The sequence below is a fragment of the Elgaria multicarinata genome, chromosome 9, assembly GCF_023053635.1.
Source record: "Elgaria multicarinata webbii isolate HBS135686 ecotype San Diego chromosome 9, rElgMul1.1.pri, whole genome shotgun sequence".
Lineage (NCBI taxonomy): Eukaryota > Metazoa > Chordata > Lepidosauria > Squamata > Anguidae > Elgaria > Elgaria multicarinata.
The window spans coordinates 68821305-68837237 of record NC_086179.1 but is presented as its reverse complement, the minus strand read 5'-3'; the positions used below and the strand labels follow the sequence as shown (position 1 = coordinate 68837237).

General features: G+C 40.9%; 1 protein-coding gene across 3 annotated transcripts in view; it reads right to left on the bottom strand.

The window, feature by feature from the left end:
• PTPRZ1 (protein tyrosine phosphatase receptor type Z1) overlaps window positions 1–12135 on the bottom strand; it is a 134361-nt gene extending 122226 nt beyond the window's left edge. For all 3 annotated transcript variants that reach the window (XM_063134069.1, XM_063134070.1, XM_063134071.1), the window contains exon 1: window positions 12064–12135. In XM_063134069.1, the coding sequence (XP_062990139.1) occupies window positions 12064–12124 (61 nt within the window). In that variant the 5' untranslated portion in view covers window positions 12125–12135. The remainder of the gene's footprint in view (window positions 1–12063) is intronic.
• Between the last annotated feature and the right edge of the window lie 3798 nt (window positions 12136–15933).

The following is a 15933-nucleotide window of genomic DNA, read 5'->3' as shown; positions in this document are numbered from 1 at the left end:
GAATTTTGTATACTGCCCAGATATTCATAAATGATTGGTTATATTTCAAATAAATAAATAAATAAAATTCTTGCTTTCTTAGCATTTAAATAATCAATCCTTACTGGAATGCAGAATATTCATAAAGATGGCTTTAAAATCTATCTCTAGAAATGAGTTAAAAACCCCTAACACCAAGCTAAAGACAACCTTTATAAATTATTTTCAAAAATAGAAAATTTTATTTTATTTGTGACACAGACATAATTTCAACAGATTTGTAACTATGCCTTTTGCACCAAAATTAATGTAACAGTTACATGTGGAGCAAATATGTACATGAATGATATTTTACTCATTAATAATACCTGTAGTTAATGTTTACATAATTAATCATTCCAGTAAGCAATAAATGATCCTTATTTATTCCTCAGCCAAAGTGCAAAGGATTGAGTGGAATTTTATTTATTTATTACATTTATATACCGCCCCATAGCCGAAGCTCTCTGGGCGGTTTACAAAAATGTTACTTATAGTAGACTAGCCTAACTTATTTTATAAGCAATTTGAAGATTATGAACAAAATCTTCTTCTTTACGCCTAGCAGCTGAGCTTTATGAGCAATACTTGACATTTAAGACAGTGCCAGACATCTTCCTTAAAAGGCATTTCACCCCTTCTTGCCTGGGATATTTATTCTACAAACAATTCCATATTCCTCATTCCTCCCACCCCCACCCCATTATCTTTGTGGTGCTTCTCTCCCACAACAGATAAAAGACTGTAAATTCATCAAGGCAATAAAGGTAAGCAAAATCAACTGCTGACGTCTGCTGCCAAAGGCCAGTTTAAAACTTACAACTCTAGTCATTTCTTTCCCATTCACCTATCTCATCTTTAATTTGGGGCAATTTACATAGTAGCAATAAGAGACATACTCCTTTTCAAATGTTACCATAGGATAACCCAGGAGACATCAGGGCTCCAAAACCAAAACAAGTCAAAGTTTTCTCTAATCACCCAATTAAATCACTGATCACCCTAATTAATAAAGAAATGAAGCCATCTATCTCCAGAACAAGGACATGATTACGTTTCCCGTAATACCCATCCTGAGTAACATACATAGGGCATGTTTACACCATGCCTATATCCCAGGGTAGTCCTTGGATCATACCTGTGCATCCACATGATGCACAGGAGATCCTGGGGGCAACCTGGGATTAGCAAGGACTTACCCCAGGATATCAGGAACCATGGAAAAACGGTCCCAGGACAATCCCGCAGAGCCACTGCTCCCAGGTTGTCCTGTCCAACCTGCGAGTAGTGGGGGCCGTAAAATGAGCATGGAGTTGCACGGCGGCAGTCCATACCCATCAGGGGTGAAGGGTGGGGAACGAGGTTGGGGATTTTTTTACTTACCTTTTGTGATGGAGCGCAAGTGCACTCCTCTCGTTGTTGTTGTTTTTAAAAAATGGTGGCTGCAACATCCATCTGGGATGTCACGCCACTGTCTAGACACCCAGGGAGGATCGCAGAAGCCGGTAAGTCTGCGATCCTCCCCCTACATCCTTGTGGTGTAGACATGTCCATAATCTCTCCAGTGTTTTGAATCTGCAGGGACAATTCCAGAAGATTGGCCTGGTTCTATGGCCACTCACACTTTGCTTTCCAATGCCCACCACACTGAGAAGCATTAATTCATGCAGGTCTCTGTATTCAGTTGTTGGAGGAAGAGAAAGCTGCCTTAGGAAGTGCCTACAGCTCTCTGACCTAGGTCAGGTGACTTTGCAGTACAGGTGTATCCCTACTCTGTGTAGCATCCAAAAGATAGTTTTATATCCATTTAAAAGAAGTAGAATAGTTTTAGGTCCACCTGAAAAGAAGTGGGATGGTATCCAACATTAGTTTCTAGCACTGTAATTGACACAAAATTAATCCATTTAGCTATTGTAAACATTTGAATACTGCTAGGATGTTAGTGAATTTGTGCACAGATTCCCTGGTGGAAAGTAGAGGATACATTTATACAATTGTCTTTCCTACCATATTCCCTCTGGGGCTTTTGTCTTGGAGAAGACACCATGACTCAGAGAAGTCACTAGCAGATTGTGCACTGCTGTCACATTGCCATAAAAGGGGAAAAAAACACACACCCTGAAACTTCCCATGTGTAGATAATAAAGAAAACTGGCACATGGTAGAACATTTCTCTGCCAGATTCATACAATATAAATCCCACAGCTGACAATATGATTCAAAAAAGGCACAGAATCACTGAAAATTAAGTAGTAGCACCCTCAAATCTCTATGTACAAATCTACTGGTCATGAACAGAGAAAGGGAATAATTCCTAAGCTAAACTTACTTGTATGAATACTTGAATGAATGCTATTGAGTCTATTTTGTATTCAAATGCCTGTATTGCTGATAACTGAATTTTACTTTTTTTGCTCTAACCAATTGATGCTAAATACTTTAAACCATCACAGAAAATGGTGTTGGAAAAAACAATTGTACATTTTAACATGGGAACTTGCTGCGGTCCTGTTTTAGCACTAAAGTGTTAATACAGGGGGGAGATGACCCCCAAAATAGAAGAGTGGTGGTGGTGTTAGTGAATGTCTATCAACATTCACATCTACTTGGCATGTAGATTGCAACTCCACACTGGCACTGTGGTTTCTCCACATAGATTTTTCAGGCAGGTAGAAGACAACAATCTGCTCAGGGTTCATATAGTATAACTAGTAGAAATAAGAGATGCACAGTGTAAAGATGCATTTAAAACTTGAAGGAAAATGGCCGTGCAGACCTGCACTAGGAGGCACAAGGCTTATGAAAAACAGCATGATGTTTGACTGACCATCATCACTGACAGGGCAGATTTATATATAAGAATAAAAACTTTAATAGTACCCACCCACCCAAATAAAAATTAACTAGTTCACTTGTTTACACATATTTGTGTGTCAATACATCTCAAGTGAAGAGTCTGGAAAACTGTATGAGATTGGAAGGAATTGTTACTTGCCTTGAGTAAAATACAGTAACTAAGGCCGTAGCTAGACCTAAGGTTTATCCCAGGATCATCCCGGGTTCATCCCTGCCTGAACACTGGATGCCCTGTGTGGCACTTAGATGAACAGGTTTCACCTCAGGACAATCCTGGGATAAACCTTAGGTCTAGCTATGGCCTAACTGCAGGACTGAGTTAAACCAAAATGTAGGGGGGCGGGGAATAGCAACCTTTGTAGCACTGAAACACATTAAGGATGGTTTAGTGGTGTGCTTCCTTGTCTAGCAAAGTACACTCTGGAAGGGAAACAGGGAAGAAGCACTTGTACCTGCATCTCCTAAGAAATGCCTAAATACGGGTAGGAAATCCTGCCTGCCTGCCCAATACCTTCCTTACATTGGTATTCAAAATGAGCTTTCAGGCTTTTTAATTTAGTGTTCCAGAGGTTCAGTGGTTAGTCTGCACTAGATAATGTCCCTCTTAAGACTTAATGGCTTAAAAAGAAACCATTCCTATTAAATTCAAATTAAGACTTTTCACTGACTGCTGGAGTACTGAAATTAGGTAATACAGCATCCAAAGCAACAGAAAGCCAGTCACATTAAGGGAAACTCCTAATGATTTGCCAAGAAAATTTACATATGCTAATGACTGTGTGTGAAATTCTATCAGTATGTGCACAGAAACAGGTCTTTTATTCATTAAGATACATCTGCATCTATTTATTTGTATACAACATTCAGTACACATTTCATTTAAAAGAAAGAAACTAGAATTGCATGTTGATACAATTAAAAAGAAACTATTTCTCTTGCTTTTCAAAACTTTTATAGTGCTTTCTTCTCTCTCTATTCCTTAATGTATTACAAGAGAGAATTATTACTTAGCTGTATAAATTTTTTAGACCTCTTTGACATCATTGAAACAGAAGTGCTTGGATTTAAGTAAATTTTGTTTCACTGATGTCCTTAGAACAGAGGGGCTGCCTATACACAGGAAAAAAAACCCTGTGGTGGCTGTGGATCTGTGCTGCATCCCTTAGATGACACAACCGCAGTTTCACAGCCACCGTGGGGCTTCCCTGCAATGCTGCAATTTGATACAGTTGGTGATTTACCCTGACTTTTTCAAACAGGGCCAATCCAGGGGCAGGGCCTGGTGGAAGGCGATCAGCGATTGGTCGCCTTCCACCAGGAAAAGGGTGGAGGTGGCTCCAGGACCCGAATGGCCATCCAGAAACCCTGTGCTCCCTTCTCAGCATCGGGATTACCCGAAACTGCCCCAGGAGAGGGAAACCACAGGGTCTGAGAGAGAGGACGCGCCAACCTGGTACCGTGAAGATAACCCCAGAGTTGACTTAAATGCTTGTTGGATTAATGCCCTTGTCTATACAAATTTAATCTTCCTGGTCAGGTCTCCTCTCCAACAGTATGTGAGTTTTGAATGTCTGTCTATACCTAGAGTTCGGAGCCCAAGACTGGTTTTGAATTCTGTTAGTGTAACGAGCACCTCACTGTTTAACAGTACCCCTGCCTGAGCTAATGGAGGTGGTTTCGTGTGGTGTTCTATCTACTTGTTCTAGGGATTTGTGGAACTCCTCACCTGCTGTCTGGAGGCAGTTTCCAGGTGGTGGAGGGGGAACAAGCTGAGGTGATATGGACAGAGATTGGTGAATGGTCTTGGACAGGGTTGCACTGCCCCTGAAGGACCAGGTTTACTGGTTGGGTGTTCTGCTGGATTGTCTGTGGAAACATAGTTGGCAGTGGAGGCTAGGAGTGCTTTTTACCAGCTTATGCTGTGTGTCAGCTGTGGCCCTATCTGGAATGGGTGGGTCTTGCCTCATTCATCCATGCACTGGCAACATCCGGGCTAGTCTAATGTGGTGTGTTCTATATGGAGTTGTCTTTGAAGATGGTACAGAAACTTCAAGTGGTGCAAAATGCAGCTGCCCTGGGGAGCATTTATGCTTTTCCCCATCCATTTTTCTTGAAATTCCACCCCGTCCCCAGAGGGTTTTAAAAAGAGAAAGAAAAGCCTCCATTGATTCTGCTGCTTCATGTTTGGGCCATGACAAAATGAATACACAGTGATGTAAAGAAGGTGGAACCCAGAACATTCTAAGTTGACCAACGGAAGATCCTATAGAAATGAGCACCAAGCCCCTTTTCCTGAAGAAGCAGCCAAAGGCAACATGAACTTCACAAATATTGTTTAGAAACTTCTGTCTTATTTCAATATGCAGTACTAGAAATTCCAATTGAACTACTCTACTAGCAGAGCTTCATGCAGCTATAATTGTAGTTGTGATGATGCACAAAGTTGTGCATCTTATATGAGATATCTCTCAACGTGGGTTTTTATTCCATTAAAGGTGTTAATTAAATTAGCAATGCAAAGATGGCTGTAATACTACTTTGTGAATGGTCACTATGCTTACTAAACATGTATTTAAGCTTTAATATAATTGTCACAGTCTGTATTTTTTTGCATTTCCTTTCCTTCTAGACTCTTTTTTTCTATAGCTATGTGCACCTGCCAACATAGGATAATACATGTATGAGATGAAATTTTCTGTAGACTATGAAAGCTCATGGCATAATAAATTTTCCAGTCTTTAATGTGCAACAAATTTGTGTGGGATTTGTTTTTGGCTTTGTGCTAATTTAAACCGCTATCGCTCTGGAAAGTAATCCCAGCTCTACAATGCTTAGTCTCTCTCCATTTTTCTGTTGCATTAACAAATATGTATGATCTTGATGCACCTACATTGATTATGGTTATTTGAACAGTAATGCCAACTCACCTTGTTGCACAACCTAATATTTTATCTTGGTTTCAAACCAGGCACAATTTTACAGGTTGTATCATTATACTGGTGCAATAGTTACCACACCCCATCCCGACTACTTCTTAGCCAACCTGGTACACCACAGTATCACACCCTGCGTGAAATTGTGTTCTCACTCTAGAAAGCATTTTGAATTTCAGATACATTGTTGTGAAAATACCAGATCAGTGTTGACCTTTGCCAGTGTACTTTTTAAATAGTGGTCTTCAAAGCAACTTCTAAAAAAACAGGGGCTGAAATCCCATAAACACTTTACTCAGAGCAAGACCCATTGTATAACATTGTGCAGTGAGATTTCTCTTAGTAGGGTTTTCCTTTAAATTGTTACAAGCATTACATGTGGATAAAAAATGCCACTGGATTAAATATTAATTATATGCCTATTAAGTCCTACACATTATTGCCCTGAACTCCTAAGTAACTAGAAAGAGCCTCCATGGGCCATGAGCATATTTTACAATTTGAGAAACTGTCCTGGGCACCACCACAAAATGGCTGCCATGGGAGTTATGGCAAAGAAGAATTAACCTCAGTCTGCCCAAAAGACTGAGTATAAGGCAGAGGTGGGGTCTGACCCCTAACACAGTAAACAACTCCTTTGAAACCACCGTTTTCAGCACTAACTGAAACTTATTTCACAGAGATTCCAGATGAAAAATTGTGTGTATGTGTTTACATAGGAGGGCTAGGGCACCTTGGTGGGCAGCAAGAAATATGTCCTACCCCTGTTTTAAAGTACTGTTACTACATGAATCAAAATTGTTATATGGACTATTATCATGCTCCCAAAGTGGAACAGTGGAAACCCCAGGAACTTGCAAAAAGCAAGGTGTCTCTGACAGCAAATCAGTTACTTGAAGAGCTAAAGTGTTTCCAAATGAGACTTTTACTGGAGAATCATAAGGCCTCATTCACAAAATTGTACAGGGTCCAGACAACATCCACTTCCATTCGTACCTCTTTCATATTTTCCCATTACTTCCATAGTCTTTTTTCTTACCACCACCAAAAAAAAAAAAAAAAAAAATGCTAAGAAGGGAAAAGATGGAATACCTGCATTTTGGCTGACAAGTGCTAGAAGCCAACTATCTGGAAGCACCCCAGTGTGTAGTGATGAAGACAATGAGCCGTGAGCCAGGAAGCTCCTAGTTTAAATTCCACTTAGCCATGAACTCAGTGGGCAGCCTTGGGCAAGCTGTGCTCTCTCTGAGCCTAAGACCCTCCATTTGTAATATGGGTATAATAACACTGACCTACTTTATAGAGTATCACTGATATAATGTACTTCAAGTGCACTGAGCACTTAAGAAAAGTGCTATATGAATGTTATTATGCTAATACGACCACTACCAGAACTCTATGAAAAGTGATACCAGTGTTCATTTACTCTTCACACTAAGTCCCTCCTGGTGTTACTGCTGCCACATGAAATACTCCTCACTTGGGAAATATGTAAGATATAGATTGTTCCTTATCAAGTTTAAGGCTGCATGTAAATCAGTTTGAATCCAACTATGGTGTCCTAATTTCTGTGCTTAGTTTCAATCTGATTCCTTCACAATTTCTGGAAGTGTTTACATGAGAATAGCTTTGACAAAATAACCTGGATGTGCATGGTTACTTTCATTCACTGCCTTGTGCACAGAGAAGTCTTTCCCTATAGATTTCACATGATGCAGTCTTAACCTTCACACATGAAATTAACACTAGTAAGGAATAACAATAATAGAAACAGTACTGCATAATAATTAAGCAAATAAATCTCTTGCAACCACAGAAAATAAGTTTGTGTGTGGGGGAGAAAACCTCTTTAAAATGCCCTTAGGATTTTTTAAATTATATTTTTGCATAGGGAGAAGGGAATGCAGTCTGATTCCTATATTATTTCTGAAAGAAAGGGATGCTATATCCGAAACTTTAAAAGTGCTTAGTGTGGAATATTCAAATGAATCACTCTGAAGTAATCTCATTAGTCTCTCTGAGTTATTCTCTGAAGACAATTTGGTAACCCAGCCCTTCAGTCTTCTTAGTCACATTTTCTCCACTGCAAGTTCATTTGAATCTGTATTTTGTATCAAAAGAGCGGGGGCAGGGGGAGAATATATTTTCCCCAAAATACTTCTGAAAAAATTGGAGATAAATATATTGCATGCCCTGACTGTTCCTTCTGAAGAATACCTTGTATAGTGATTTTCAGTTTGCTTACTTTAAGCTTTAAAGACTTTACAAATGTGAAGATTTATGTTTTCCTGTGCAGAACCGTCTGATATATTCAAAGAGTAACTTGTCTTAATGAGAATAAGATTTTATAAGCATAGTGACTTCAATAGCCAAAAGATGTGTCATTCTTGGAAGGCTCACAAATGGTGTATGAAGTTGTAAGAATAAGGCTCTCAGCTGTAGTCCTGAAGTTCCGGAACCAACCCAGACTTCCAGTGCTCCTTGAAGGAAAACACTGTTTCAAGAGGAATTGAAATTGTCAGCAAAAGAGCTAAACCTTCTCACCCTTAAATTCCTAATTAGAGCAGCCACAGTGGGAACTGACCATTTAAATGACAAGTACAAGAAAGAAGGAAAGCAAGACTTGCTAAGACGACAATAGTCAAACTAATTACTTCCCCGTAATCCCACACTCTCCAGTGGAACTACGTCAGATACAGACAATGCAGGGACACCAAAGTACTATTTAAGTCTTTTTTATAGTGCTATTGCAGTAAATGTGCCTAAACTGGCTGAAATCTAATACTTTAGCGCAAGTAGGTTGTGGACTGGGCTGTAAGTGATTTAAGCACTTTGGAGAAGGCTGAGAAGAGAAACAGCAGGATTTGTATCAATTAATTATAGTGTTTTCATCAATGCTTTTTAAATGTACTATGTAATGCAACAAATGCACCCAAATAGGAGTAAATGATGTTGTTTCATGAAAATTATCACAATATGCTAAAAATGGGAAATGAGACTGTTTTCTTCCTTATACATTGTGCCTGCACACCATTTGCATTGTTAAGCATTTATCTTCGCAAACCTCTTAAAACTTTAGTCAACTTTTAGGAATATTATATGGATTTTAGTTAATTATATGGGTATGGAGAGTTTACCCTGCCATAAAATTGTTGGTAGACATAATTCCTTTAAATCCAACCTCAAAATTATTTGTGGGTAGAACCTATCATACCATTTCTATTATTCTTGACCTTTTGTTGACTCTCTGACTGAATCTTTGCTTCATTGTCATTGGTCATGATTCAGTAAATAAGCCCCAGTAGTCTTGATGAAGAGAAATAAACACAGAAAAATACGAAAAGAATATTAAATACATGCATGAATTACTGCTGGTCATGAATGAGCAATCAGGCAATCCTTTCTAGAGATTTAGGACTGGGAGAGGCAGAAGACCAGTGAGGGTGCCAAACACCCACACATCTCTTTAGAAAGCACAGCTGGACACAGTGTATGAAGAAAAAAATTCCAAGAGGTGAACACCACATAAAATGTATTATAAGCAAAGCAAACAATGCTATATCAAAAAGCAGTAAGTAAAACTATAGCAAAGTAACATGAACTAATCTATAGATTTTTTATCAAATTTTGCATATATTCCTTCAGGATGATATAACCACCAGAGTGTTCAGCATCATCAAGATAAAGATTGTGGATGCTAGGATTATGCAGTGCTATGCATGCCTGCAAGCGCACAAAGCTGAAGATTTCCTCAAAGTTTTGGAACTAAATCTGACAACAGATTACAAAACTGAATGTTATCCAAAACGTGAATATTGCATTAAAGCAGCAGCAGATAAGCTATGGCAGGATAAAGACACTTCCAGATTAACTCTGATAATTGGCAGTCTAGTAATTGGGAAAGTGTATTCATACATGGGAACAATTACATAATTAAGCATGCATGGCAGTCTGCCTCAATAGGATCAACAATCAACTACCACTGAGACTAAATAATCTGTCACTTTTATGGTTCCTTCAGATCATAGTTGAAAATCATGATGTGTCATTCAGGGGGATACAACTAGGTAACAGCTGATGCTACACCTTGATGTATGAATGAAACATTTGTTCTTATCAGTGTCACAGCTTTTCGAATCCCCAAGTAAGTTGATTCATGCACATATTACAAGATAGCATTTCCTTTTCAAAGATAGGCTTTGAAAATCTTCATGAAATAAATATTTCCTTGACTCTACAAAACTCAGGTTTTATGCCTTTTAAATAAGTTTATAATATAGACACAGAAAAAGGAGACATAACTTTTTAAAAAGCCCTCAAGAAATGTTCCTTAAATGCAAGGAATAACATATTATATAACAATCCCCACCCCACTCCCTGCATTACCTGGAATAATTTCATTAGTCATGGAAATGTAACACATTATGAGGAAGTAAGGAAAGTTTGGCTACCATGGAATTTGCCAAATGACTTCAGTTGGATGATTTATGCCACCATGTATATATTAACATATCTGGTTGGAACTACTGATTTGTATTAAAATGATCACATTTTAATAGAGTTATAATTTTGGCTTGAGAATAATCAAGCCAAAAAGAACTTAGAATGCTATTACATTGCTCATGTCATTCTAATGTGTAACTTCTGTTGAACCAGTCATATTTATGTACAAATTAAGCTCTTTTAGCAATCTTCCAAAATGGGAACTTAAATTACTTTTATGTGTGCAATAATAATACATTTATTATAATGAAAGTTCTTTCAAAGCTGAAGTATGACACTGATTCTCATGGTTTACAAAAGGTTTAATGTAGCAAAAGCAGCACCACCTATTGGATAAAAAATATAGGTTAATATCTACTTTACAAATGGACTTGGGTATAAATTGCTGGAACAAATCTTTACTTTCACGCACAGTACAGGAAACAATATGTCCCCTCTGTTTGGCAGGTGCTAGTAATATATATGTTACATACAAAAAAGAACCCAATGTTGTTGTTTTTACAAATAATTAGTATTTATCAGGCAATCTGATTGATTGACACAACACTGTCAATTTCAATTTTGGTCCTTATTATAAACTGTTCATATATTACACAAAAGGACCAGGCAGTCTGATTACATGAATTTCAATGTATTCAAAATTAATTTGATTATGTCAGTTGCACTGTGCCAAAAACAAAACAAAAACCAGTATCTGAATAAGTATGTCCTAAGAGCGAATGGATTAATAATAAGTTGTTTTGGTTTTATACCTCTGACACAATTAATCTGAGGAATTCTCCACCCCACCCCTACCAGCTGACATCCTATCCTAAACACACTGGAGATAAATGCCATCCATTTCACTGGAAAGAGCCTTCAGATAGGTGGCTTGGAGTAGCACCCAACCCTAACTGCCTGAACATGCAGTACAATCTAACACCCAACACGTTGTAGAGGCAGGTTGATTCCTGTTGTCAACACTCTGTTGGACTGTAGACAATTTCTCATTCTCTCCCTCCCTCCCTCCCTCCCTCCCTCTCTCTCTCCCTCCCTCCCTCTCTCTCTCTCTCTCTCTCTCATGTTACAGTTCAGATGCATGTATGAATGCTCCATCCTGCCTAGCTGGGGAAAGAACAGAATGGCTGGAATACTACACCCCAACCCCCCACCAGCTGCTTTCTCATACACGGCTTCTGCTTTGCTGGCTTCCTTGACTCATAGCAATGCAATTGAATTAAGCTTCTACTATTTTATGGCCAAAGAGGAGAGAATGAGAGCATGGAGCTTTTCAAAACCAATGTGTCTGCTGGCAGTAAGGAAGAGAACAGATGACGCCCCCCCCCCACACCTTGGTCCTCAGAAGCAGGAGGAAAGCTAGAAGCGGACTTGCCAGGTCCCCCGAATTTCAATGAATGGTCCTTATTTTAAAGAGGTTCCCCTCAGACCAGAAAATCACAGCCCCTCCGAAAAGAACAGGTGCCCCCTTCTCTAGCCATTTCCATTTTCCACGGCTTGCCCTTCTTTCCAGGCGCCACCACATCCTAAGAACCGTTGCTTATTTCTTAAGTTTTGTTCTGGAGACCAAAAAGTGGAGTGGGGGGTGGTTGGGTGGATGGATGGATGGATGGGGGGCGAGGAAGAGACGGTGGGGGAGAGCCGTTCCCATCCTTGACGACGACAGCAGAAAAAGGACATTTCGGTGATGCACAAGTCAGGCAAAGGAATGTGGGGAGGCAAAGTTGCCTGAATCCAACGCCACACCGACACTCACCTATTCGGAAGAGGCAGACGAGCGGGATGGAAGCGAACAGCAAATGCCGAAGGACGCGCATTTCCGAGGCGTCTCGGGGGTTTTCCTCCCCACGCCCTGCACACCCGGTTCTGCCGTTCCCTCTATTCCCCAGGCGAGCCGCGCTTCGTCTCACCGAGGAAACGGCTCCTCGAGGCTGGGGTTTGCAGCGCTCCCGAATGAAGCGAGGGAGGGATGGGGGAGAGGGGTGGGGGGAAATAATCCCTTTCAGCAGGAAGCTGCGGAAGAGTCTTGCAGGAGCCGCTGACTTGAGAAGCGCATCTCTGAGAGACTTTCCACCAGCCTCCTCAGAGCAAATTCACTCAAAGAGCCGCGGAGCTCGCGCCGTCTATGCGTGTGTGTGTGCGGCCCCGCGCGTGTACGTGCGCGTGTCTGTGAGAGAGAAGAACCGAAGAAGGTTGGAGCGCGAGCGCGAGAAAGCGCGCCCCTGTTGGCCGGGAGCGCGCGCCTCGGCCTGTCTATGGGCGCGAGCACGGCTAAGGAGAGTGGCGGGAGGGGGGGTGGCTTAAAGATGGGGGTGGGAGAGCCGCGCGCAAGGCGAAGGAGTCAAGAGAGACGTGAATGAGCGTCTGAAATCATTGCAGCCAAAGCATCCTTAGCTCTTGCTCGGTGTTGCTGCTTAAGGTCCCTGCTGCACATTTCACGCTCTCTGTCCCCTCAAGGAAGTGCGGGAGGAGGAGGAGAAGAGCCTCTCGTGCTTAAAAAGGAAGACGATGCTTTCCTCCTCTCATAGACAAACAGAGAGATGTTAAAGGAGGGGGTGGGGAATGACAGTGATATGCTACTGAATTTCCCCCCTCAGTGATGATATGTACCATTTGCAGGAAGCCAGTTTGGTGGCGCCCACTACTACCTCAGTGGGGACACACAAGCCTTTAGGATCGTGACCAAAAATATATATAGGGCTGACAGAATTATCGTCAGTAGTGGGTTTTGCTGGGGGTGGGTGGGTTCGGGGGAGTGTCACCAGAATAGAAAATAGAGATGCTGTACTGGTCATTTCAGCACTCCTCTAGTCCAACCACACAGATCCCAACTTTATCATTAAGCAAGATGAGGTGGCAGTGGAAAGAAATATGAAGAGGGAAGAGATGGTTCTCCCGCCCCCCTTTTCTCTCTCTCTCTCTCACACACACGCACACATGCACAGAGTGTTTTAATAAAATGCTAAGCTGCCTTTTCCCAGTATCCTTCTTTGGATTGGGGAAAGTGCTTCCAAGATAGTGCAAGGTGTGTGTGTGTGTGTTTGTGTGTGTGTACAGGGAGCATGAGAGGGGGGATGCTAGCACTGTGGGCAAACAGAATGCCCCCCCCCCATTTTTCTTTCCTCAAACTCCCATCCCACTGAAAGCTTAATCCTGACAAACTATGGAAAATGGAGGTGCTGTTAAAGGGTCCCTTCCTTGCCAGTCAGATCTGTGAGAGGCGCTTTGGCTCAGGTTAGCAAGAGTAAAGGCTATGTTAGCCTGTGCACTTAATGGCTGTGGGTTGGCCCTTCCTTTCCTGGGAATATATATTTGCCAGTTATCATACTTCTTGGTTGTACATTGCAGCAAATAGGAGCATGGGAATCCACTGTTAGGATGCTTCTTGAATAATCACAACTATTAGCAGCCCTAATATATTAGGAATAGGGAAAGACTTTCAGGCCAAAAGCTGTGGCTTGAGTTCTGGTATTTTAGAAATGAAGCAGTGAGGTTAATTCTTCACAATTCTCTCACATGCATGAATCCCAATAAGTGGGAGAAACCTGCACTTTCTATTTTAATCACTGTAACATTCTAGGAACATTAACCTTTTATTTTGACATCTTGTATATATCTACAGCTCCATTTACTGCTCTGTTTAGCAACCTTCATTCTGGTGAAATAAAAAAAGGGGGGTGCCCCTACTTAGTTGTAGGTAGATTGACATGCTTCAAAATGAAGTGTTGGGTTTAAGCTACCTACTTGGGCCCAGAGACAATCTTAGAAATAAAGTTGGTGCTCAAGGCTACCACATTGTTAGCAGAGGTGCCTCTATTTTCTTAAGGAAGCTGTAAAGTAGCCATTATACAGCAGGCAAAATGTCATGTATGCGAGAATGTCTCCTTGGATGTCTCCTTGCATCTGTCTTATCTAACATAAACAAGAGCTTCGGCTCCAGTACTCCTGTGTCAAAGTTAGCTTAATGTAAGGCAAAGGGATTGTTTATAGAACAAAGAGAATTGTTTAGCAAAATTAGCTATGCCCCAGTGTTATGTTCTGATTGTTTTATGCTGCTACTGGGCCCTGCCCCTTGCAGGCTCAAATGCTGTGCTGAATTCCCAATGTCTTTGTCTGATTGCTCCCTTTGAAGAGACCAGGCCTTGATTACTAATCAATAAAGCGCTTTTGAACCCTCTGTCGCTGGAAGTGTGGAGTCGTGCTTAGGGGCTGTTTGGATTTCGTCCTTGGGTGAAAGAACATTGATCTAACAACATTGCTTTGCAACATGACAGCCTCCCAGTTATATATGGAAGGCATATGGAAGGATTCTGCAGGTCATTGCTGCCTGTGGGCACAATGTTGGGGACCCCCACTTTAAAGACTAAAAACATTATTGTCATATGTTTTGCTCTGGCCCACACCACCAGATGCATGAAGTGGTTATCTCAGCGGCTCTATGTATATACTACGAATACAGACAGAAAGGATGGGTGGTGGGGATGTTTTTACAAACTGAAGCCAAGAGCCTAAGTAATGGAGATCACAACTGAAAAAGAGATAAGAGTCAAAAAAGATCCAGTGATAGATAGTTAATATAGATAATTAAGCTAGATAAATAGTTAATGTGTATTTATTATTACATTTATATCCTGCCTTTTTTCCTCTTGTGGAAGGCAAGATGACTTATTTATTTATTTATTTATTACATTTATATACCGCCCCATAGCCGAAGCTCTCTGGGTGGTTTACAACAGTTAAAAAGGGAAAACATTAAAAAGTATACAATTTTTTTAAAAAACATCAGAAACATAAAAACAACAGTATAAAAACAACAGTATCCATTTAAAAACAACAATTCTGGGGCCCATTAAAAACAAACTTAACGTTGTTAAATGATGGCAGGATCTACACTGCTGCTTTAAAGCGCTTTAGAACAGTTTTGACAACTGTTGGGGCCCAGGACACACTCCATATACAGTTGTCAAAACTGTTATAAAGTGCTTTTAAGTGCATTAAAGCAGTATTGTAGATCCGGCTGCTGTTAAAATGCTGTTAAAATGTTAAAATGCCTGGGAGAAGAAAAAAGTCTTGACCTGGCACCGAAAAGATAACAATGTTGGCACCAGGCGAGCCTCATCAGGGAGATCATTCCACAGTTGGGCCACCACCGAGAAGTCCCTCTCCCTTGTTGCCATGGTCCTTCTCTCAATTTTTCCTCATAGCAACCCTGTCATTTAGATCAGGCTGAGAGTCAGCGATTGGCCCAAAGTCATCCAGTGAGCTTCATGGCTGAGTGGGAGTAGAACCCAGATCTCTTGAATTCCAGTTGAATACTCTATCCACTATACCACATGGCTCTCAGATGGATAATAGATAATGGCCTGTTCACGTTTTTCCACATTTAAAACACATACACTACAATGACCAGAAAGGAGAACTATATAGTGATTCAGTTCAGACAATCGTGGGGGCAAAACAACCCATTGTGAGTTCTTTCCCCACCCAGTCGTGCAACTGCGATTTGCATAATTACCCACAATGCAGTGCTAGTTGCCGTGTCATCCGAACCCAGCGTGCAGTGTGGTGGGCTTAGCTCTTATCCACCCTACAACCCACAACTTGTATTGCCCCACCACAGAAGCCC